We start from the raw sequence: 25,987 nt of genomic DNA, 5'->3' as shown, positions 1-25,987 counted from the left end.
CGCTGTATTATACATTATGTATTGTTTGAATAAATAAATGTAAGCTTTTGTTACACCATTTCTCTTCAGAAATTACTATTTAACACAGGTCTACGGAATGCATTTTTGGAGGATACCTGTTACAAAGAGTGATGGAAAGTTTTTAAGTTAAAATAGATGCTGTATTTAAGTACAATTTAAGGTACATTATGCCACTACACTCACTAAACTAAAACATGTAGGAGACACACATTTTTATTTGAATCACCTGAATTTATTTGACATCTGTTTTGTATTTTGACCTTACTTTGCAGATAACGACTCTACACCAAAATTTGCATTATACCAAGGTTTGTCAGATAGAATATAAATGTAATCATTGTTAATCTAGCTGTTGTGAGTTGATTAGTTTCGTTTTGGATTGTTTACTTCACTGTGTCCATCAAACATATCCACTAGATTTATCTAACTGGCTAACTGTGGGCGTCTAATTAAAGGTCCCTGAGGTCAAACTCCAGTCAGAAGTCCCTGGACATTTCACACACCAGTGTCAAAATAAAGTCTCCTCTTCTCTATGCAACCTAACCTGACCTCACTTGTCTGCCTGATGGCTCAATAATATCCTCACATATCAGTGTGATTATGCCACTTGAGACGGAGACGACCCTTTGAAGAGATGCAGAGGTCTCACGTCTGTAACCTCTTCCTTTACACAGACACACTAACATTTAGGTATCATGGGGTCAACTTATCCGTGGACCCTTTGAAAACACAGTCACTTAAACGGACTGTAGCCGGCTGCAAATGTCCAATCAGTCGTTCCGCAGTCTGCCAATGTACTCGTGTTAACCAACGGCCACATTTTGTACTTTATAATCTGTACAATCTGATTCTTACTCTCTGCTTGGTAACCAGTGGTCTACAGGCCAGTGACAAATGCAGCACTTTTAGAGGTTGTTCATGTACCTTGGAAAACTGTTGCAATATATCACTTAAAGTCCAGAGAATAAAGGAAAAAAATTCACTTAAAGTCAAAATATATATTCCTTTGGAAAACATTGTTTTTCTAATTTTCTAAACTAGTAAACAAGAGCATTCAGCTCCTTTACCATCAAAATGGCAGCAAAAAAAAAACGAGGGTTTATTTTTCTTATATCAAGTTTTACATCAGTGGCTCATAATGTATTGTGTATGGGATTGGTCTGTAGATGCTCCGGTTCAAATGAGACTAAACTCTGTTAAGGATATCAGTTTTTTAGGCAAAGCAAATGCCAAAATGTGGCCTGCAACAGAGTAGGTGTGGCTAGTTGTTAGCCTGGTCGTTTCTTGAAAATGCACTTTGCTACAACTGACCAGTTATAAGGAGTGGGGAGACAATAACAATAAGAACACAAAATAGTCAAAAAAAATGTTTATTAAAGAAATCTGAATCAAAACATCTCCTTGAGCATACAGTCCTTTTTTGAACGATGCCACATCTTTCAAATTGCCTCTTTAAATAGGGATATAACTCAGGGTTTATTTTAGTAAAGGAGAATTTATTGTACATATAATTTAAGATGAATATCAGAGGAAGAGGAGTCATTAGTGAAGCTCAGATGAGCATGGAGGGACACTTTATTCAGGTTTTAGAAGGAAACGATGAACATGTCAGTCAGTGAGACATATGAAGTGGGTGTTGAAGGTTGTGCTTCTTATTTGAAGTTCACAAAGCAACGTCTCAGTCCATTGGCAGGTAGGCAGTTCAGCCACTTCCTGTCAACACGGAAAATCAAGATTGAGGCACTCAGACGCAACCAGGACAGAGAGACAGACAGAAAGAAAAGCTTCAGTTTCTGCAGAAAAAGAAGCCAGGAAGGAGAGTCATGGACGCTCTGAGGTCAGGTGTGTTTCTGCTGTTTGTCCTGCTGCCTGTCTGCTATGCGGGTAAGATTCTCAAATAAAAAACAACTTCTTTATATGTGAGTTGGGGTCAAATCTTTGTATGTGTAATAGAGGACACAAAACACCCAGATGGCATTTGAAAAAAAGTGTGTTAAGAGACTCATTTTAAACTGAACTTTTATTCACGCCATGATATCTTCCGTAACACAGGCCTTCTCTGCACCGATAAATATAGGTCGAAAGATCAGACTGCAGTCACTTGTGGGAGAAATAATATCAACATATCTGATATCTGTGTTGCAAAAGAGACACAGACGATAGAAGACATTTTTCCACACAGCATCATCTTGTGGAAAAAGTAGAGCCGTTTGAGGTTTTCTACGAGCTAGGGACATACAAGACATGAGAGAAAAATGAAATGTTCCATTCAATGTTATGAGAACAGTTCTTTATATTTAAACCATGGGAAACTATTATAATTTATGTTATCAATCCTGCTGTCTCTCAATGAGGCAAATATTTAAATCTGATACTGAAAATACATGTTTCTTCCTTTTGTTTTTAGAGGCACTTTGCTTTCATTACATTTCTCAGACACTCACGAAACGCGTCCCACAGATACATGTCAGTCTCAGTATAATTACAAATGTGCCATACACAATAACTCACTGCCTCTCTTTCCTGAACTTGAGAAGTTTTCTGTGCATTTGATGTTTCCCAGACTTTCCCTTTCATGTTGTAGGAGAAAAAATATATTTTCTAAATGATCAAAAACCACTTTCAAGTCCTGTCATGTATATCAGTCGGACACATCGTGATGAAGGGTTTACGGGAAAGCATGAATAAATAATCTCCCAGCAGAATATACTGAGTGAGAAGTTTAATTTAGTTTTCCACAGTATTAAAACTCCCTCTGCAGAAAAACACACTTCACAATGTGTAAGAGAGGGAAGCTGCCATAGACCAATGAATAAGTTCATGTTTACACTTAACACTACATACTTGTGACCTTGTGAGTTCCTGAAAGGCCACGATTGCTTAATTTTTCAGTTCTTACCCGCAGATAATTTGTTGTTTTAACCAAAGAAATGTCACAGTCGATGTTTATTGTATTCACCAGGGTGTGTGAAACAAGCGTTATACATTGATTAGGTAAATGCCGTGAAAGGATAGCCTTAAAAATGACCAAATGAAGCCCATTTTTACATGAAATAACCTCTTTATATCCTGAGAGAAGTTTCCTATTTTTTTGCCTTTAATTCTATTAACGATGTTAGCAATAGGCGATGTAATATTCAGATCCAAGACTACATCACCATTTTATCGAGTGGTAGTACTTTAGATGTTTGTGCCTCATTTTACACACATTACCTCAAAATCCAACTTCCCACTTTTTCTTCACTCGAAGATTTCCAGTGCAATTTGGTTCGCACTTCAATTGAGAAGTTAAAGGATGATTTTGACATTTTGAAAATACGTTTGGTTTCTTATTGAGAGTTGGATGAGCAGATTGCTACCGCTAATCTGGCTGGATTCTGTATATTCTTATTGAGTGAACAGAGATAAAGCTTTGAATTAAATCTACCCATCCATCTCTGCAAGAAAGTGTGTAAATATATTTCCAAACATATCAATTTTTTCTTCATTTACCCAAATAAACTAAACACAATGTATTTCATGTTTGTGTTTAACTAAATTTACCAGCTGTTGGATTAGAGGGCGGTATCAATTTAAAAATCAAACTTAATTTGTGAAAGCAAATAAAAGTTTTTCTCAAAATGCCATAGTATTTGTATCTCTTGAGGGAAGTTGTATGGATTTATAACACAAACATGGAATAATAAACACGTTGTCAATAATTTGCATATGGGAAATATCTGTGAATAATGAATGAGTGTGTTTATGAGTATAAAGGCATCATCACAATCCCCGCACCGATACAAATAAATATCCCTCTTGTTATATCGTATATATCGTTTTTGCTTGTTTTTTAAACGCTATGTGTTCCTTTAATTGTACTAATGTATTAATAAAAAATGTAATTTCATTATTTTCTATCCAGCTCAGGCTTGTAACAAAATATCTCACAATAAATATGGTAAAATAACGTAAGTATATTGTAAAAAAAGAAAGAAAAAACGAATTAAAACAAACTGGGAGGTGAGCTCTGGTCATTGATGTGGCATTGGTGGACATTCTCGGAAATGCTTATTTCTCAGTAACAGATATTACACCATTTTGCATTTTGAAGTTTAAAAATAATCTAAGGCTAGAATATTTGAGACATTCTTGCGTATCTTTAGAAAAGATGTTGTGATAGCTTGGTTCTCTCACGGTATGGCTTCTGCTCTGACCGCAGAGCGAGATAGACGGGCCTCAAACAGCCATCGCTCTGACAGGAAGTGCTAATCTACTGAACCACAGATATGTAGTTCATTTCTTCCTGTTTCAGGGGTCTTGCTCAATCATGAGCTGCTTCACTTTGATGCTGTTTTCCATCCCATGTTGCTGAAGGGATATCCTGTATGTCATGTAAAACACACACAAACAAACACACACTCACACACTGAGACCCTGTGTTCTTCAAGTCAGAAGTGAAGCATTAACTTAATTGTACTTATAAGTTAAGGTAAAAACATCACAACAAATGTATACAATATAATGAACAGCTATATAAATCATGTCCAGCCGTGGTCCTAGACCTTTTTAAATGGGGGGGTAGCAAATCATTTACTGTATCGAAACACCAACCAAATAGGGTTCTTGAAAGACATGGTTCACGTACATTTAATTTATTATTGCCGATAAATAATAACAATTTCTCCTCTTAGGTCATAAATGTCTTAAGTGGAGGAACAATCACGGGAAAAAAGATGTCTAAAAATCTAGAAATGTAAGTTTAATCTTCATGATATTTTTCTCTTGTGTTTGTCCTGTAGAGACATTCTTCACTCACCCGGTCATCTGCTACTTCCTGGATGGGTTTCTGACTCTTTACTGCCTCTTTGCCACCGCGCTGTTCTTCAGAGAAAAGGTGAGTTATAGCACAGGAAATACCAGCAAGGTTTTAGTAATTAGTAGGAAAAGCTACATCATTTTAGTTTTCTTTATCAATTACATTTTTTCTTCTTCCCTGGATGATTTGATTAAGTTCATTCTGTAGAAAATGTTATGTTGTTTTGTCCAGCCAACTTACCCCACTTTAATACCTTTATAATGGTTTTATACAAAGACTAGCAACCCAGTAAAGTAGATACACCTTGAGAATACTTTGAAACTTGTGATCAGAGTGGATAGTGATTAATCAATAATAGTCATTAGGGGAACAGACTTCCTATTGGATGTTTTCATTTTATAAAATGCTGTTTTTTAAATCTTTTCTGTGTAGTTTTCCGTCTTACCTTTGGAAGCTCAAGAGCCTGTAAGTCTCCATGTTTTTCTTATTCATATTCATTTGAGTATGTGTGTTTCTGCTTAATAAGTATTTGACTTTCTCACATGTATTTCTCACTGACTAAATAGGGAGTTGACGAATGCATTTATCAGGTAAGAAGAGCTCTCACACTTGATGACCAGATGATGTTTATACTCTGCTCATCTTTAACTTATTCATTTACAGTTTTCTTCTGCAGGAGCTTGATAGAGCAAAGGAAACTGATGCTTATGATGAGCTCGAAACATCAAAATGGAGAAAAGTAAAAAACTGAAGACTTTTAAAGGACACATTTCTGCTTGTGATGGGTCCTAAACTGTCAATCACTGTGTTGTATTTTATCTCTTCTAGAAAAAAGCTGTCAAGAAAGTCACATCTGAGGTATGAGGCTTAACTCACTCACATGGTCTCTAATCATCACACATGTCAAACTAAATAAACTCTCTGTCCAGGATGTAGTCAGAATAACAACAAACATGCAAGGCAAAATGGTTTTATAATTAGGGTATGGCTCTTCTCTTGTTTTTTAAAGCAAAATATACCTATTTTTTACATGCAGGTCTTACATGAACTATTCTGAAATGCTAAACAACTTGAATTTAAACCTGTAGCCCACTGGCCCTTTTAATAGCAGACATCTTGACTCAAAATCACAGGTGTTACTTGTAGCATTTATGATGTCTCTGCTGTTTTATTTTTTATTGTTTTCTCTTACCATACACGTCCTTACCAAAACATACAGCAATTCATTTGATCATTTTAATGCAAAAAGTGCAGAAAATGCAGTTTATTGGTCTCCCATATATGGAGATGTCGTGCTTTTCTCTGTTTTCTCTAAGAGTATCTTAAGGTTTTTGATTGACAAAACAAAGAAATAAAAGACCACTATTTTCTGACATTTATAGACCCAACAATTAATTGCTAAATACATTTTTTTAAATGGGCAGATTAATGAAAAAAACATAAAGACTCTCACTGACATCGCTGGGTAAAGAGCTGCTGGTCTAATAATATCTACAGATGTTAAACTCTGTCTCTCTCCTCTACAGTCGACCGAGGTTGTGCCGGAACAAGACGCCTACCAGTCTCTGATGGCCTCAGGTTCCTCTGCGTCCTAGATCTAAAATACTAGATGATTAATCGACCCCAGAAATAAATCAACTATTTTGATGATCAATAATCCTTTAAGTGGTATATCAAGAAAGAAATTCCAAATGATTATTTACATTAAGCTTCTCAAAAATGAGGATTTTCCTTTAAAGACATGTCAATATTGTCAATAAACACTTGAAGGAATAAAAATGAGACTAAAAATACAAATTAATCAATAGTGAATGTAGAGCAGAAATACGCCTCACGTTAAGCATAACGTTCAATGACTTGCTAATGCTAAAAAATATTGTGTAGCATTTATATGTTCTGCTTGTAGCCTAGCATGATAGCATGCTAACATTTACCAGACAGCCCTACACCAAGTATAGCAGAAGCAAATTGGGATAATACATCTTTAATTTAACTTTAGACCTTATAGTGGCAAGTTGATTTAGCCGGTTAGCATGCCAGCATTTATAAGTACTAAACACAATGTATAGCAGAAGCTGATAGGTACATGTTAAGAAGTCTTTAATATAACTTTAGACCTTATTGCTAGGTTATTTTAGCCCGTTAGCATGCTAGCATGTGAAAGTGCTAAACACAAAGTATAGCAGAAGCTGATAGGTACATGTAATGAAGTCTTTAATATAACTTTACACCTTATTGCTAGGTTATTTTACACCATTAGCATGCTAACATCAATTATGCTTAACACAAAGTATAGCAGTTCGCTGTTAGGGATTCCAAGAACAAAAGGTCTTTAATATAACTTAACCTTATTTGCATACTATAGCTTGTTAGCATGACAATGTAGGCCAAAGCAGAAGCTGATAGGGATGTTAGCAAGTCCTTTATTTAACTTCAGACGTGCTTATTTTGCGTATTAGCATGATAAAATGAATTAGTGCTAAACACAAAGTACAGTAGAAGCTGATAGGGTTGTACATTCTGTTGCTTGTCTCACTTTAGACATCATTGGGCACAAAATGAAAATAGCATGGCTTAGAATTGGTGCTTCTGTATACCAAGATATAACTTCAATGCCAATAAAAGACGAAGCACATGTCAAAACACTTGGAAAATGGTTTAATGATGTTTACAACAAAAGAAAACTGTACATTTACAGTAAAAGATTATCTTTATATGTGTATAAAAACAAAACAAACAAAAATACAGCAGACAAATGCATCAAAATCTACTACGTATCCTGATTCACATACTTAAAACCCCTACACAACCTTTCAGTGATACGCCGCCATGCCTGGAGGCAGTATTTTAGTTGTTTTTTTCCTTGTAGTCAAATCAGAGCAGTGTCTCTCAGAGTTTTTGTCCATGGTGGAAAATCAGGACTCCTTAAATTAAAGTCCTGGAACGACAATTATTATCAGACGGCAGAGTAAGAAACAGGGAAATAAATCAGGGAAACATTCCTTTAGATGAGCCCAAGCTTTCCAACGTGAGTAGTAAATGTTTGACATAATGCAGTTCTTGAGATACACAGACAAAATATGTACATGGTTGGCGTTCTTTTTTTTTGGTTTTTCTTTTTTCATATCTTGTTGAAAGCCATGGTCACTTGGGCAGTGAACTGATAAACCACACACATAACACACCCAAAAAACATACAAAAATACTATATCTTTAACCTACCAAGAGTAAGACAGTTCTGCAATTAGTTCCATGCTGTGACAGAAAAAAAAGAGATTACAACAAACAAACGAGAAACTTTTCACGCAAGTTTTTCTCAGAAATATATCAAAATATACATCTAAGCTTTGGAATCACTGAGGCTAGGACTAAAGCCAGTGCTGGGTTTGTCTCTTAATACACATGCTGCAGGGTGAAAGGGAGAGAAGGACAGAGAAAGACACAGGACAGAGAGATATCTTTGGTATCTGCATTTGTCAAAAGTTAAATATTTGGATTTTTGCTTTGGGATAGCGCTTGTGAGGTCCTTCAAACCTCACTCGGAGTAAAGCCTTTATCAAAGTGTCACTGGGACACAGTCCATGCAGAGTGACAGGACCATGATGCATAGTGTCACAGCGGATCAGAGTCTGTAGTGAAGAGACGATGGCAAAGGAGGAAGCAGAAGAGGAGGGAGGAGGGGACACAGCAGTGAGTTTAGGATGTGTATTCCTGGAGACAACAGGGTAAAATGTCCTGGGACTATACAGTGTGATGAGGAAGAGACAGAGAGGCAGGAAGAGCATTTTCACCACAGTCCTTGAGAGAGAGAGCGAGAAAGAGTGGAGGGGGAACATAACAGCAACAAACATACAGTCCTGAGCATGTACAGTGTGCACAGGATTAACCCTCAGTGTGTATTAACAAACATCACCCAGCTACCACCAGATTGTGTCGTTTGGAGAAGCCCGTTCAGCCTCTTTTCAACCCCCCATCCCACCTCCGATCCCCGCCCACAGGCACTGAAACCGCCGAGTATTGTTTCGGGGCGGGTACACATTCGCATGCAGTAAAAATAAAAAAAGGAATCGAGGACTCGGGTGAAAGCCTGCAGCCAGGATTTGATCTGAGCAGCGAGGCGGGGATGGACCGAGAGACGGGCGTCGTTCGTTTACAATCAAGTTAGAAGTCTTTGGTTAATGTTGGTACCACAGGAGAGCGGGTCATGCGGGGAGACACGTACATACCTGCACTTCAGTCAGAATGAAAAAAAAAATTAAATAGAAAACAGGATTGTCAAACTTAAAGTGTTCAAACGTGGAGGGGGGTCGTCTATTCAAAGGAATTTTTCAAAGGAATACAATACGCTAAAATAAATCTCAAGTTACAACAAATCAATTCCATAATAGGCTGAAAAATACATCAGTGTGCAGCATAAGAAACACCAAATTGTGAAAAAGGAAAAACAGCAGACATTCATGAGTACAGGTATGTATTTTGTCTCCCCCTTGTGGTGGCATGTTCCACAACCCTTCACAAGTACAGGTGTAAACGGGCTTCTCCACTGACGAGTTTCTGTATTTTCATCTTTTTTCATTTTTTTTAATAATATTTTTAAATTCTTAAGTAGATTAAAGCAGGTTTCACTCAGTTTGAGTTAGAAATGAGGTATACAACAGCTCCTTTTGCCTTAACTGGTGCTCCACACTTCCTTTTTCAACGATAAAAACCAGCAAACCAGTGTGGTGGGTTCAACAAATGACAACTCGATGCACGGCTGATCCACAAGAGCAACTTGAAATCTGGAGATCACGTTCTGAAACTACAGCCCTAAAACAAAGCCAGTGGTAACACTTAACTTTAGTTGACAGTAGATACGATCATTAGTAGATGAAACACTCACATCATGACCCCAAACTGTATTTTTTTCCCAATTAACTGGCTTACTTTAAAAAGGCGCTAATGAATCAGTTAAGACTCCACTGGACCAACAAAAAGTACTCATGTCTCGCCAATTATAAAAAAATCACCCTCAAAAACCCACTGGAAGATGGAAAAAAAATGCACCTTAATGGTTTGCAGACTGTACTTGCTATTCACTCTTTAAAAGACACTCTCACACTCACATCCACCTGCTGGAATTATTGGTAAAGCTTTTCTCACAGGTCTCCTCAACCTGTCTGAGTCGCACCTAAAGCAAAGGTCGCAACATAATCATCCCACACTCCAAAATGCCCAGAGTGCCCCGCTTTGTTTCAGTGAAAACGATGCACCTGGTGAACTAAAGCTTGCGCTCTCTCTCTCTCACACACACACACACACACACACACACACACACACAATGCTACAATGCTCATGTCTTCTACGTAACAATAAGGCATAAATGATAATGTTAATCTTCTTTGTGAAAGCCAGTGATCTTGCCCTCACACTATACAAAACAATTAAAAGGCATAAAGTAATTTTTTTTAAAATCAAATGATTGTTAAAGACAGCACAACAAATCAAGTCCACGTAACTCAAACAAAAACAAATCTATTAAAAGATAAAGATCAGATGCTTCAGAGTCAGGAGCGTCTGAACAAACACACGAGGCGTGCTCTCAGATTTCTTATTTTTGGTCTTGTCAGTTTAAAAAAAAAAGTCGTTATTTTTGCAATAACAAAAAGGAGGATTTAGGGGAGGTTTTTTTCTCGAGTAAGCATGATAAACACTACATTCAGTCTTGATAACATACTGGTTCAAATATAAAATATGAATATCTTACACGTGTTTATATATATATTTATATGTATAGAATTAAGAAAAGATCGTTTCTCTAATTCTTTCCTCAGATAAATATTTCAGTAACATCCTATGGTGCCGATGGCAACTGGTTCATCTTGCTAGCACATGTTCAACTCTTAAGTAACTACAAACAGCACGGAAACAGGACCGAGTCCTCGAAGACGGGAAACTAGCGGCGTGAGCAGCCAGACACCCGCCTAGCTGCAAAGAGAAAGGCTTTTACTTTGGCAAGAAGGATCTCAAAATAATATTCAAACCTGGAAATACCCCATAAATAGTAGTACTAGAAAATAGCAGTAGTAGGTTGTCCTTTCCATGTATGGTTCCTATGTATGGTTCATCAGTATAAACTTTGAATGGCGAGCCAGACGGTACCTATACATTCTACACTGTTCTATACACAGAAATGTCTAAAGGTGAACCATATGTTTAAGTGCTGCTGAGGTATATTCAGTCAAAGTAATTCAACAGAAAAGAAGTACACAAGAGGAAAACATGGACAAACTTCACTGCCTACAGCCTCAGCGATCTAATCCCGCCGTGAGTAAGTCATTTTGTAGAACAATGCTACTTTTTTTTTTTTTAAAAGGTGGGGTTCAGTTGAATGTGTAGCACATAACAGTTCTTAGCCCAACACTTTGTTGAGTAAGACAATTTGTCAGGTTTTAACACAAGTCCGCAGACAGATTTAGGGAGCAGCATATCGTTTATAGCGTGCTGGTTCAAAAATGGCGATGCTGAGAGGAAGTGTGTTATGTTACTGATGATCCGATCTCAGCACTTACATAAAAAGTGAGCCCTCCAGATGGTAAGCCTGATCTCACAGGGTGTAGTCATAAAGCTATAGGAAAGCATGCAGGCCTCTAAACAGCTCAGCTCCAGCAGGAGCTTCAGCAGCAAGTTGTTAAAGCTAGGTTTCTGTGATCCTTATCTAGCAGGACCAAATAAGGACTATCCGGAATTAACCGAGGCGGGAGAAGAGGAAAATAATTTGTCAGCAGTGTGGGGAGTAGAGCAACTACTGAGGAAAACCACTTTGGTTCAAGCTGTTGTTTTATGGCTGAATATTAGTACAAAACCAAAAAACAGAACCTTTCCACTTTACTTCAGAAAAGTCCAAGACTGCTACCAAAATGGCCAATAAAGGAAAACTAAGCCATCAAATGGCTGAACCAGGATCAGGCGTTAGGGGCGAGGCCCCGGTGATAAAAAAAAGAGTAGAAAGGAACATTTTCTTGTGCCCCATCCCGCCAATCCCTCTTTTTTAGGTCAGTTTGTGCTGCCAATTTTAAAGTTGAGCGATGAGACACTTAAAAAAAAAGGTCATCTTTGGAAAATGATCATCAAAATATTGCATTTCTATATTCTGTTGACAATGAAGAAAAAATCTGTACTCATAAATATATCGACTAGACTAAGCTACACCGACTACACACAGCAATTATTTTAACAAATATTTTTGGTATATCTTAAAGTACGGAGCCAGTCGAGTGACTGCAGACACAAAAAAGACAGAATTTCATTCCTCCCCAAACAGGCAGACTGCAGCTCATCAATCCAGTTTTTTGGTACAGATACTGTGCACAAGTAGATACGACGGTACTACTATTAAGAAAATAAAACAAAAACACCATACAACAACCCCATCTAGCCAATGCCATCATACATTTGGTATGATGACCATGCCCCCCGGACTAATCCTCCCGACAACAGACCAGTCAGCCGCAGAGCCGCGTGGATCATGCAGGAACTGAACTCTCTGTAGACAACACATGCAGACGTCTATTTTCTACCTCTGAATCCAAACGTAATGTACAGTCTTCAAATAGACCACCATCCAAAACAAATCACCCTTAAATCAGACATGCATGTCCGCAGCTCTTCATAAAGCTCTCAACGCAATGTTTTCAGTCATTTTCTATCAGTGTCTGTAATCCGCACCGAGACGGTGATTTTACAAAAAGCTTGGGGGCTACTTCGCCTCCGCAGCAAAATGTAAAACTCAGTGTTTCCAGAAAGAGAGACTCAGAGAGACAGTCTGGTCCCTCTGATCCTTAAAGCAATGACAACCTTTATATCGGCCACTTATTACTTGTTTTTAAAGCCTTATAACCACGATTAAAAATTGAGTTAACTTAACATTAGACTTACAAAGTTCTGAAAATGTTAAAAAATACAGTAAAGAAAGGGAAAAGAATTCTACAATATATCTTTGATATGATTTGCGTCAAGGCCTGTCCAAAAAAACCCAAAAGAGATCATTAAAAAGGTGGGGCGACACACAAATCCCCATTAGTGATGATGGATATTAGTAGTAAATCAGCTTGAATGTTAAAAGCGAAAAATCAAAAACATTTTTGGTTAGAAGTATTTCAGAGAAATTCTGACCTGGAAATAGGAGGATATATATTTATATATATATATACACACACACAAAATGTGAACGGCTTGATCGTGCAGGGGATATTTTTTCCTCCTGGTCACTTTGTCAAGGTTCATGAGCGGCAGGCCAACAACAGCGACTGTTTGTTGGAAAAAAAACATCCAAGAATCATAAAAGAAACAAAAATTAAAGTCAACCTCAACCTCACTTGGGGTTGTTTTCTTTTTGGTGGCAGCAAAAGGATTAAATAATGATAGATACAATGGAAAGAATGTGGGGTTGGTTAGTGAAGCTCGGCTATCAGACGCCCTCCCTACTCCCTACATGGTGAGAGAGTAGCTCGACGGGAGGAGCGGGCGTTATGCAGCCTGCAGCCGCTCTTCACTGAGCCTTGGAGGCAGTGGTGATGGTGGAGGCTTGCACAGGCACAGTGGCCGCGGAGACTTGATGATGGGCGTCGGAGGTGACCTGCAGCCCCCCCGCACCGGCCGACACCAGGCTAACGGGGTTGCTGGTGAGCAGCGACAGGTTTTGGGGGTTCAGGAAGAGCGGCGTGGTGCCGGATGCGTTGGTGAACAGCAGGTTGCTGCCGTCCAGAGACGTGATGGGGATCTGACTGGAGGCCAGAGCTGCGGGGGAGATGGAGGAGTTGGGTTTAGACGGAGAGCAACTGGAGGGGATCAGTCACATATAACATGCATATGTTGGCCAATGTTCACAATTAGCATTAATTAGCATATGCAGAGGATGTTGAATGTTGCTTAAATTAAACTACTCAAAAAACATATGGTATAGCTAAAACGATTCAGAGTTGCGGTCAGATTCCAGCTTTTCAGATATCAGGGTTTTTTTTTCTGGACTTTTATTTTTAATGTTTCGAGTTTGTTTACTGGGTAAACGTACATACTGTGTTGGGTTTAAACTCAATTAAAAAGAAACCCACTTATTATCTCTCAGCACGATTCCCTTTTTTTTCACACAACTGATTTTCTCTCGGCACGATTAACCTCATGGGCGTGGCCTGATTAATTGTCCTATTAAAATGCAAATGCATTGTGGGCCTCATTACATTTAGATTTTAATTAAACAAACAATGGGATATCTTCATAAACCCATGATGAATTTTCTTTCTTCTTTTCTAATCATTTCCTTTGTGATGCTATAGACATGATGCTATTATTGCCTGTTGGTTGTGGTTAAATATCCCTGAACAGTGTGTAATCGGTCATGCTGCCAAGAACAATGCAGGTTTTCCACTAAAGGAGGATATCAGTAGGGGACACAAACTATCACCACCTTAAGCAATGAGCAGTAGATACCATATGTGTGTACTGAGAGATGTATTTGTTTTCATTACATTCAAGAAGTATCCATTTAGCAAATAACTTAAATTGAAACCTCTAGTTTAGCCTTAGTGCCTTTCTATCCTTCTGATTCTGTAAAGACAAATCAATTCAACCCTAGTTGCCGTTTCTACGCCAAAATTGTCAATGCAAATGTGTTCTTGATTTGGGGTTGTAGCTCCATACACTCTGGGATTGGGCTGTTTGTGAATATGTGCAAAGGAATAATTAAATATACATACATTGATACACACCTTGGATGGTAGCCAAGGTGCTGTTGCTCATGAGGGCCGGACTCAGTGCACTGCCAAGGCCACCAGGAGTCAGACTGAGCAGGGCCCCGCTGGAAAGGGATAATTTAAATGAACAGTTAAGACCCCTAACACTCCACTGAGGTAATAATCATTTCATCACTGTTTGAACAGAACCTGTACTAACCCTGGAGCGAACTGTGAGGAGGCCATCAGTCCCGGGTTGAGCCCAGCGGCAGCAGCAGCCATGGCAGCGAAGCTGCTGGGTAACTGAGCCCCCTGCAGCGCCGCGGAAAGACCTGAGGCCGACACCATCAGCTGACCATTCCCTAGAGAGGTGGCTATAGATGTGGGGGCCTGTGAGACGATGGTGTGGCCCTTGCTGTCTGCGATCATGGACTGAATAGTCGTTGGCGACGGGCTTAAAGATGGAGAGCTGGCTGTAGTAAATATAGGCGCAGTGGAGATGACTGATGCAGTGTTCGTGCCTTTGAGGAAGAAAACACAAGTAAGCATTCAATTATATTATTGTCCCAAGGACCATCCGAGGGGGTCCCCATAAAACGTGTTTACCATTTGATGTCATGATTATCAATATCGTTATATTCATAATACATTTAAAAGTTAACAAAATTAGGAAAATATGAGTGAAGTCAGAAATTGTGTAAAACCTTTTTTCGAAAAAATGAAACTTGATAAAAAGAGTAACTTAAAACTTGTATTGATAGAATTATTTTGTAAAACATATACACTGCATTTACATATCTTGAGCATTATCAGACAGAGGATATAACAACACTACTGATTGTTTTTTAGGTGCACATTTTCAATAAGGCAAACACGTGGACACCATGTACACACCTGTGAAAGATAAATTGGCGACGCTGGTGCTGGTGAGAGGCATCACTGGGTTTACAGTCAGAGTGGTGGATGTGTTAATAGAGGGACTGTTCACAAGGCTTGCTGTGCCGGCCACCTGAGAAACAGAATAACAGAGAGGAGTAAATTAGTTAAGAGTGTCAATAAACAACAGCTAAAACAGACGTGGTAAAACTTTGCTTAATCCAGGGAACAAATATGTGTAAATGATCCTGAAATGGATCCAGGAACAGTTTAAAGACTGGTGTTCATCCTTACTATAGGGCTACTAGGGGTGAAGAGGGTTTTGATGGGGGTGCCGCCTACTCCACAGCCGCTGCTGGGGGGGTTAATCCTCTTCTCCTTCTGCCGGCGATTGCAGAACCAGACCCGGATCACCTCCTTCTCCATGTTGAGCTGGTCGGCGATCATGGTGATCTCTTCAGAGGTAGGTTTTTGGTTCTGCTTGAAGAGGGCAAAAAGCCAGAGAAGCCATGTGAGCACTGAGGAGTCGGAGGTCTGTAACAGCTGATCATTTTAAACATTTCACTAATGAAATACTTCTGATTAGTTTGACTTAATGCCTCGATAGGAACAGTATTACCTTAACTAATAAGAAAGTGTGTGTCCTAATCAGTCTGAGGTAAGGTTTTGAAATTAAATCAAACATTTGACATTTTTAAAGGAGAACATTACTTTTTTTAAAACTAAAATAAAAGCATTAATTCTAACGCTCGTACAAGTTCAAATCCTACCTTTGCCACCACTAAGGCTATAATAAAGTCAGGAGTATGAGTTTCTAACCTCCAGAAAGCTCTTTTCTAAGGCCACTCGGATGTTGGTCTCGATGCTAGTCCTTTTCTTCCGTCTGCGGTTGATCCCCTCGATGCCCATCCCCGGGGAGCCCAGCGCACTTGGGCTGGACAGGGACTGGTCAGATGACAGGTTCTCTGCACAAACAGCACCGAGACAAAGGACAGGAAGAGAGGTAAAGACAAGGCCCTGTGGAGATACACAACCCACACTGCCCTGTGCCCAACGCAGATGTTTATATGCAGAGCGATGCCTGATGCCATGTGCTTCTGTGTGACTGATTCAGCAGGGTTCAGGGACAAACCTGCATCGTTGAGCCACTTCTCCAACAATGGCTTGAGTTTGCACATGTTCTTAAAGCTCAGGTTCAAGGCCTCAAAGCGAGAAATGGTAGTTTGGCTGAAGTCGTTTCCGTACAGCTTCCCCATGGCCAGGCCAACATCGCCCTGGTGGAGAGGAGAGAGACAGAGGAAAACATGAAAAAAGGGGGGGCCAGAATCCCAATACTTTTTACATACAGGCAAATTGGAATATTATTATAAGAGTTGGTATATGCTTCAGAAATTTGAGGATGAGATTATCTACAGATGTTTATTTGCATAAAAAAAGATGTAATGCATGAAATCACTGCAAGCTAAATCCCTCTTTAAACCAGCCAGGAGGCCTGGAAGGCTTTTACAAGCTATCACCACCTTAAGCAATGAGCAGTAGATACCATACGTGTGTACTGAGAGATGTATTTGTGTTCATTACATTCAAGAAGTATCCATTTAGCAAATAACTTGAATTTAAACCTCAAGTTTAGCCTTAGTGCCTTTCTATTCCTTCTGATTCTGTAAAGACAAATCAATTCAACCCTAGTTGTCGTTTCTACGCCAAAATTGTCAATGCAAATGTGTTCTTGATTTGGAGTTGTAGCTCCATACACTCCATAAAACTGGGATTGTGCTGTATGAGGGCCAGAATCCCAATACTTTTTACATACAGGCAAATTTAAATATTATTTTACGAGTTTATTATTGGTATATGCTTTAGAAATTTGAGGATGAGATTATCTACAGATATTTGTTTGCATAAAAAATACATGCATGAAATCACAGCAAGCTAAATCCCTCTTTAAAGTGGCCAGGAGGCCTGTAAGGCTTTTACAAGTGTACATATGGCACCTGCAAGACACACAGCACACTTTAGAGCGGGGGATCTTGTATTTGTAGCATTTCGAATGTCAAAAACAAAAGATCAGAGATGTTGGACATGGATAAAACTGTGTGGGAAACTTCATTCAAAGCTGGATTTGTGGATGATCAACACAGACTCCTTCGTTTGCTCCAAGGTGGGACACTAATAACATTAACCAGCCTAGCATGTTAGCAAACAAAGGCAGCTTAAAATGATTAAGTCCACCATGTGCAGAAGATAGGAAAGCACTGTCGCTCCTGTTGCTTCTTTTAAACGACTTTATGTCCTCTTCCTTCAGCACCTTCCACCGACAAAGTATATTGTGAACGTAGCTCTTAATGCATATTGTACTCCTTTCTGTCTTTCTGTGTATTTGCCACTGATAATGCATATCTAATATTCCAGAAATGGGATGTTATTTACTTTGAAATATCTCCCACTGTAATTGTTAAAAATGACAGACAGTATTAACATGTTAGGTGCAAAGATGAGAGGCCTAGTACCATTAACCAGGGGAGGAGAGGCTTAGCGAAGGGTCAATTCAACATCTAACAATCACTGAACCCGTGAGGCTCAATAAATACAAACACACACACACCTGTGTAAAGCCCAGTTTGATGCGCCTCTGTTTGAAGGTCTTAGCAAACTGTTCCAGTTCCTCCAGATCGCTGGGCTCCTCCAGAGTCGGGGTGTCCAGCCGTTTGGGGGGGGTCTGACTGTGGGGCAGGGACTGGATCGGTGTGGCTGCAGTTGTGCGGGTTGGAGTGGCAGGCTGCAGATAAAAAGCATAATATAGTGTGATTGTTATAAAGAAAAAGTCAGCAAAGGGGAGATAAAGAGAACCACATTTTTCAGAGCCGTCTTGCGTCATCACAAACCTGAGTTGTGAGGGTGATGCTTGGTTGAGTCGTCAGGAGGTTAGCTTGGCTTTGAGGTAGTTGATTTAGAAGACTCTGGGCTTGCAATAGGCCTACAGCGTGGAACACAGGAGAGTTAAGATTTTTTAAAAGAATACTCCATAAAAATACAATATTGGATTACATTTCCTTTTCTTGCTTCTGCATGTAAGTGTGTTTCCTCACTCTGTTGGCCGTGCGGTGTCTGTGAGATAATGAACTGCGTGGGCTGCAGCTGCGTGGCGATCGGGTGGCCGGGCTGCAGCAGGACGAACTGTGGCAGACTGAGATTCTGCGCCTGTATCTGCTGGAAGAAAACACAAACTAATGATCGGCACAGCCATAGACGGATAAGCATTTATAACACAGGTAATGCTTTGCAGATGTGCCGACATATCTAAAGTTTGACGGGGGCCATCAATTACAATATGTTTTTTCCTACTAAAGAACAGGGTCTATAGGCCAATAAGTTGGACATACCAACCCATGTTGATGTAATATTTAGGTATTTACAGTTATTACTGTTAATGCTTTATTACATGTAATTTAGCCGACGCTCTTATCCAAATAAACGTACACACTCTTCATTATCATAGAGACTCCTACAGGACCAATTTGGAGGTTTAGTATCTTGCCCAAGGACCCTTGGACAAGTTGACTGCAGGGGCTTGGGATCAAACCACTAACTGGCTAATTGGTAGACTACCCCCTGAGCAACAGCAGCCCAAAGTACAGCATAAGCGTGGTCCAAACTTTAAATATTTTGTACTTCACCCAGATAATGTAAGTCAGCTTCATTCAAAACATGTGTGCTGGTGACTTACAGAGGCGATCTGGATGGGCTGGGACAGTTGGGTAATGGGTGTGGCTGCGGTGGCCGAGATGCTGGCCCCGGTGGTGCTGTTCTGCTGGTTCGCTGAATGCTGCACGGCGGCAGCCAGGAGCTGAGCTTGAGCCTGCTGGATCAACATCTGCTGCTGCTGCGGGGTCAGGGTCAACTGGAGAGACAAGACAGGGAGGGATAGAGAGAGACAGAGGGACGATGGAGGTCAGAGAGAGGGATAACAGAGAGAGAGAGAGGAAGTAGAGAAAGTAGCGTAAGGGCAAATCAGTTTTATCTTCTGTTAAAGAGATCTTTTGAGTTAGTGTTGTCACGATACTTGAGTTTTGGTTGTGATACCCATAAGAGTTTAAAATCTAACAAAACGATACCACAACGGCAGGACTGCACAATATATATTTTATAGTTAAAGTGCAAAATAAAAACATTTTAGGAGACTGCGATTTTGAACTTAGGGAGTTTATGAGAAATGTCACTATCATTATTTTGTTTGTGATCTTTTGTGTTCAATTTGTTTAATAACATCATTTTTTGAAATCATTTCTAATATTCAAGTAAATGTATTTCAGCATTACAGTAGAAGCAGCGAAAAGGCTGAACCAATTGCAATTATTATATCTGCTTATTTTGTGCATTTGTTATTGCACATTCAACGCCTTCATTGCATCTTTCACTGATATTGTGCAGCGCTACACAGCTGGACACTACAACAGACTTGTGCTGCTTAAGATTTATGACACATGTCACTCCACTTTATCCAGCTCCAGTTTTCTAACAAAAAGGCAGCCTGCACTGTTGGATGACTTGGCCAACAGCTGCTCTACTTCACTGTCATGACGTGCAGCTCTGCATAGTCTGATTCCTCCTTTATTTTGTTATTCCAATAGGTATGAACACAGACACCTTTACAGATGCTACAGAAGTGGACTCAAAAGTCACGCTGAATAAATTCAATAAAGTTTGGAGAGTTCCTTTAATTTCCTCTTATTGAATTGATCTGCAGGTATCAAGGTAGTGAAACTGTCAGTATTGTAGCAACACTAACACAAGCCCTGACAAGCAAATGGAGAGTAGACTCATGCAGCTAAGCGGAGGCACAAGTGCAAATGAGCATGTTGAAGTCATGTTCAAACTCAAGTCCACATGCAGTCACTCTCACATAGCATAACAGCAGCTTCTTCACTACAGTAGGTCCTCAGAGAGAACATGGATGGATATGAAATGTGTCATGTGCTTAGCCTGACCATGAGTGTGTAAACACATCAAGCCTATGTCCAAACCCATCCCTCCATTTTCTGTGATGGAAGAGTTTGGACATAGCTTCACAATCATGGGATGGACAAGCAGGCGCAGAATCAGGGCAAGCAATCGTTGCACCCAACCTCTCAGTCACGTTATCATGTTTTATTGTATGACTATGTTTGAACTCAAAGCAATAGGCAAAAGGCCACTTACTCCTGCAATCTGTCCCCCGGCCAACATTAGCTGGGTTTGAGGCAAAACGCTCTGCTGGACGGAGGTCGGAAGAGCACTCGAGTCTTCCGACTTAGACTAGTGGAGGTGAAGCAAAGAGGAAGGCTTAGAGGAAATCTTCCTACAGGTGTTCACAGCATGAGGTAGTCTCTTAATTTCATGTCATTGTTGTTATTATTTAAAACCAACAAGATCCAAAACACTTGAAAGCATGTTTAATTCAGACCCAAAAGAACAGTCTAGGTAAAGTGAAAGCACAACACTTGAAAGAACATTGAAACATGTAATCTCTGTGCTACCTGAGAATGAGCCTTCAGTCTTTGAGCCGGGAGAGGAATTTGAATTAAATAGTTAGTGTGAAAGTTGCTATTTAAATGTGCTGCAGCCTTCAGAGACAGGGAAAGTGAATGGGAAAGGAGGGGAGAGTTGAGATGCTAATTAAAATAACTGTTATGCAGTGCATGTAAATTCTGCATAGATTTGCATATTCTCTGCCATCTGTTTCCGAGCAACCGCAGAGCAGCTAATTAGCATACAGGGTTGATTAATCTGCCGTGTTGCCAGGCGACACAAGGAGAGCCGGGCTCATTTAAATGAACTCATTTGGCTCGTGCATGCGTGTGTGCAGATGAGCACACCTCTGTTAAAACATCACACCGTATTTCATTGTGAAACTACAATTAGGACGTGCGGCTACACTAAAGCACTACATCTGAATCCTTCACAAAATGAAGACAGCAAAATAAAGTTTCTTGAAGTGTGTTACCTGTTGGAGGAGGGCTTGTGCATGTGCGTTAGTGAGTGGCATCGCCTGCCTCTGAAAGTCAAATCCATTGATTTGGATTCCTGAGGACAAGAAATACAGTTAATGAAACGAGCTGACGGGGGAACAGAGAAGATTGTGGTCTAACTGCTGGCATATAACACGCTGTTGTTGGTTTAGCACAAAAAAAAGAGGAATTCAACACTAAAAACCCACAGTGAACATGCAGACGAATACTTAAAGAGGACAAAGTGCCCTCAGCTGCAAGAAAACATCTGACAGTAGTGACAGCAAATGCAAATATGATCTGGATTAGTAACACAGCTGCATTGATTACGCAGAAATAAATATTAACAGTTTGCACAAAAACATTTAGATTTACATTATATTAAACATGACACAAAATGAGTATACAAATGAGGAAGGACTGTATGGTGTCAGTCTGAGCTCGATAAATGTAACACAGCGGCACTGGAGCACTGCAACGGGGCTAATTAGTGTGATATTCAATTGAGGGGAACTGCTCTGTGAGGTAAACACTTCATTTAACAAAGGAGACCGCTAACAATGCTTTTGGATTGCTGCCATGTCTTTGCTTTTTAATGAGTCAATAATACAAAAAGGTGGACAGCTTTTTCCAAATGTATGCTGCAACAATTTTCAGTTAGGCTGTGGATTTGAAACCTGTTGTATGAGGAGGTAAAAAAAAAAAACGGTATTTTAATCCAGTAAATAACAAAAAGAGAAGAAGAAATAGCTGGAGGTCACTCACCGGTGTTCCCGTCACCACTTTCCATTGCACATTTAGTAGTTTCTGACTGATTATTCACTTTAGCATCTGGAAGAGCCAGACAGAGACAGACAGTGAGACAAACTCACACCCACTGCCGGTAAAAACATAACAACCATGTTTCGATGACTTGAGGAACATCCTATTGTCACCTGAGCATATATATCCTATAACTGCATGACATTCCTACTCTGCAGTAACATTTCTGTACATTAACCACTCCAGACCAACACAATAACTGACTCTTAAAGTAACATTTTAACGCAAAGGGGGGCAAAAATCAACCGTTCGTGTTTCACATGAAGACTGCAAACGACAAGTCCCAGCTGAGCTCCATCACAACCACATCTAAAAACTCACCCGCTCTTGCTCCACCTGTGTTTTCCAGCATGACTGCGGAGCCTATCATGGAAAATTTGCTTCTGCCGGGTAAAACGCACCACCAACAGGGCGTCCGGCTCTGTGTTCCTCCTCCCACTCCTCCCTCTCTTCACTCTCCACTGGTCAGCAGCGAGTTCAATACAAGCGGAGCGACTACAGACACAGTGGCACTGTCCGCCGCACGGTTCACTGAACAACACTGGGATACGCACACTGGGAGAGCCAACAGGGTTTAGGCAAACAGCTTCTGTCTTTGCACTCTTTTTCTTTTCTTATAGCTCTGCCCCTCTCTCTAGTTTTTTCAAACCAGTGCCTTCTTTGCACCCCCTCTCCCTTTTCTCTCTCTCTCTCTCTCTCCCTCTCTCTCTCTGTCTGTACTTCTGAAAAAGTTCAACCTCTTCCTCTTGCTGGAATGAAACAAACGTCAAGTGCAGCTGGCGGCAACTCTACTCTCCCCCCCCATCCCCGCCCCGGCTCTATAATGAAGCATAATCAGTATTCAGCTGATTAAAGCCGTATGCAAATCTGCCCCTGCCTCGTTAGCAATGCAAGGCTTTGAAGTCCTGTGAGCTACGCATTTCACACCGGGCTCTGAAAGCTTTCTGCATAATTTAAAGCCTTATAAATATTTATCATCTCATTAGCATATTAATTGGATGGCTTTTGGAGGACGATAAAAAACAGGGGAATAAGGACGACACAGAGAGGGGAATGAAAAAGTGCTCAAACTAGCACTTGGCACAGCACAGGGAGGGGCGGAAGCAGCACAAGACCAATTATAAAGCGAGAGCACGGCTAAAAAAGTAATTAGCTAAGAGCAGGTAAAAGAGCCGGAGATATCCCAGAATGCAATGTGAGGCATGTCGGCGGTGGTCAGGACATGTTAGCAAGGTAGACCGAATTAAAAGAATGTCCAAGACTCGTTCGGAGTATCTACAGGAGTCATGGGCCTAACTGCAAAAAAGGAAGGGGGGGTCTGGGGTAGGAGTGGGAGGAGGACTCGCTCAATCGGAAATAAATAACTCCACATTAATCCACCGCAAGCCTGTCATTACTGCTAGACCCCCTGTGGCTAAAGCATTCCTCAGCGAGCGACTACAGAGAGTGGGTGGCGGGCTGTTGCTGTCCATGTTTATGAAGTGTTTGGGAATTAGCATATTTAGATTAGCTTTTACATGCCATTAGTATTTCACTTTGGAGCGCTTTTGAATTCATTTCCAAGGTGCTCTAAGAGTGTCACCAGCGGGGATGTAGCCCTGCGATCGTGCTGCACAGGTGCCCAGTGAATCAGAATGACTGGACAGGAATGCATGGATGTATTAGGGTCTGCAGGGGAGGGGGCTTACCGACTAAATCCACATCAACTGCTCCTGCAAAAAGCTCTAATCAACTTCTTCACTTAACCCGCTGCCTGCTGAAAGGCATTTAAATGCTGACCTGATCGAACAATGCCAAGAGGGGACGGTAGTGTTGACGTAAACAAACAGAGCTTTATCAGCGGGGTGACAGCACGAGGGACCAGGCTTCAGCCACTAAGCAATGTTTGCAGTGTTTTGAAAACAGAAGCATGCTTTTATGAGAGTAGTAGTGGCTAAACCTTTTTTTTTTTAAAGTACTCCTTTATCAACATGCCTGAAGAGGTTCCAAATGTTATCGGACATTATTAAATAGGACTGCAACTAATCTGCCTGTCGTTAGGTTGATCAAATGTCTGAAAATAGTGCCACATGCCGCACACTGCACTACAGACTAGGGTATCATTGCTCGTGTTTTTCAAACAAACAGTCCGAAACCATAAGACTGATTCATCACAGAAAATCTCCACAATTTAGAAACAGAAACAAATGAATAGTTTTGCCAAAATAATTGTTTTGTCTAACCAAAGGTCAAAAACCCAACTTTATTCACCTTCCTTAGATCAAAGTAAAGTTGCTTAATCCTCCCATCTAGTACTTGCAGAAGTACCCGTTTGGAAATCACAGCCCTAAACAATAAATGGATGCTACATTATAGTGCACAACTCCCAACTGTTGTTCTCTTCAAACATCACAGAGTTTGATTTAAATCCAGCTGGACTTAAAAGCATCTCTCCAACAATCATATCATGCCAACAAATGAATAAACAAAAGAGATGGGACGTTATCAGCAGTGCACTTCAACACATGTACCATTACTTGGTTGAATGGTTTGCAAAACCCTGCTGTGGAACAATGCATTATACAAATATCCTGCGAAGAGAATTTTAAATAGCTACCTCATTAGCGCTGTAATATGGGAAGGCTGGCTGAATACTGCAGAGCCGTTAATGTGAGCGCGGAGATTCAACATGAGACAGAGCTAAACTTAATTAGCACATCCACATTCTGCCCTAGCACCTACATTCCTCATCTTAAACACAGGATACATGAAGACCACTTTTGTAAATCTAGACCACTTGGTGCAGCGGAAATTGAAATGATCAGCATGTATGATCACGACTGATAATCCTTCTATTTAAGGGAACTTAAACCCGAACAGACTAAATATTCCTGGTTAAAAGAGGAATAAACAGGAATGTGAATGTTTTTAAAATAGCCTGGTATTAAATAAATGCAGCAACAATAGATAGTACAGCAGCGAAACTGGACTAAGGCCACAAATGAACAGAATACAGCGCGGTGTAATTTGATGAGGGGTAATGCGGCTAACACCCCTGTAAGCTCCTGTTGTATCGCTGGGGTGGTCATTAGCCAACTGTCTATAGACTTTGTGGAAAATTCAATCTAACTCAATTAAATTGAAGTTTCAGGAGGGTGGTGGAGGGGATATTCAACTACTTCGAATTAGCCCAGGCAGAGGCTGAATTTGCACATATATTCACAAACCTAAGAAAGGGATATTATTAGCATAAACTGCTGGATATTCATCTGGTGTATGATACGTTTTCTTGTAATATTTTACCATACACTCTTACACTGTTTACTGGGAAAATCTCAATGTTGTTGCATCATCAGCTCCACAATTCTTATTATACTGAATATTTAGTCTGTAACATAAAGGCATTTCACAAAATCCTGGCAAATATTTTCCAGTGATCTAAAACAGTGACGGACACATGAGCGCCAGCAGGAACAACATGCCAATTGTTGCTTGGCTAATGCATCCGCCAATCATAAGCTCCCCTCTGTCTGCTCTCCCCTCACTTTGTAGATTATCTGCTGTACCCTCACTTGTCCCTATATGTTTTTCATAAATAAAAAAGGGTTTATACATGTGTAACTCTTCCAGATGCTTATTAATAACTAGCCACGTTGGTATGTTTTTACTTTTATGAAGAAAAGGCTAATCATCTTTCGTTTCGGCACGTTATTTCAGATCCCCAGGAACAACAAGTTATCTGTTTGGAGCACAACACAGCTCTGATTAGTTGTGATTTTCTTTCTCCACAGTGG

The 25,987-nt window shown here is 40.1% G+C and overlaps 2 protein-coding genes across 4 annotated transcripts; one reads left to right on the top strand and one right to left on the bottom strand.

Annotated features, from left to right (window-relative positions):
• Positions 1-1,650: 1,650 nt before the first annotated feature.
• On the top strand, positions 1,651-7,464 carry LOC134867086 (T-cell surface glycoprotein CD3 zeta chain-like). 2 transcript variants are annotated; one of them, XM_063887404.1, is made up of 7 exons: positions 1,651-1,863; positions 4,803-4,897; positions 5,252-5,284; positions 5,386-5,409; positions 5,496-5,558; positions 5,648-5,677; positions 6,346-7,464. In XM_063887404.1, the coding sequence occupies exons 1-7, from the start codon at positions 1,845-1,847 to the stop codon at positions 6,412-6,414; spliced, it is 333 nt and encodes a 110-aa protein (XP_063743474.1). In that variant the 5' UTR covers positions 1,651-1,844; the 3' UTR covers positions 6,415-7,464. The 2 variants fall into 2 exon arrangements, with proteins under 2 accessions (XP_063743474.1, XP_063743473.1); XM_063887403.1 differs by having other exon boundaries at positions 1,652-1,905.
• On the bottom strand, positions 7,457-22,789 carry pou2f1b (POU class 2 homeobox 1b). Of its 2 annotated transcripts, none has more exons than XM_063887396.1 (15): positions 22,536-22,789; positions 22,158-22,223; positions 21,389-21,468; positions 20,605-20,700; positions 19,133-19,306; positions 18,495-18,615; positions 18,291-18,382; positions 18,011-18,184; positions 16,538-16,679; positions 16,225-16,370; positions 15,700-15,885; positions 15,424-15,538; positions 14,750-15,050; positions 14,566-14,654; positions 7,457-13,597 (listed from the first exon to the last, which is right to left on the bottom strand). In XM_063887396.1, exons 1-15 carry the CDS (start codon positions 22,582-22,584, stop codon positions 13,350-13,352), a joined length of 2,079 nt encoding a protein of 692 aa, XP_063743466.1. In that variant the 5' UTR covers positions 22,585-22,789; the 3' UTR covers positions 7,457-13,349. The 2 variants fall into 2 exon arrangements, with proteins under 2 accessions (XP_063743466.1, XP_063743465.1); XM_063887395.1 differs by having other exon boundaries at positions 14,554-14,654; positions 16,225-16,380; positions 16,539-16,679; positions 18,495-18,612; positions 22,536-22,788.
• Between the last annotated feature and the right edge of the window lie 3,198 nt (positions 22,790-25,987).

The sequence above is a fragment of the Eleginops maclovinus genome, chromosome 7, assembly GCF_036324505.1.
Source record: "Eleginops maclovinus isolate JMC-PN-2008 ecotype Puerto Natales chromosome 7, JC_Emac_rtc_rv5, whole genome shotgun sequence".
NCBI lineage: Eukaryota > Metazoa > Chordata > Actinopteri > Perciformes > Eleginopidae > Eleginops > Eleginops maclovinus.
Note: the sequence above shows the minus strand (reverse complement) of the source record. Positions and strands in the feature narration are given on the sequence as shown.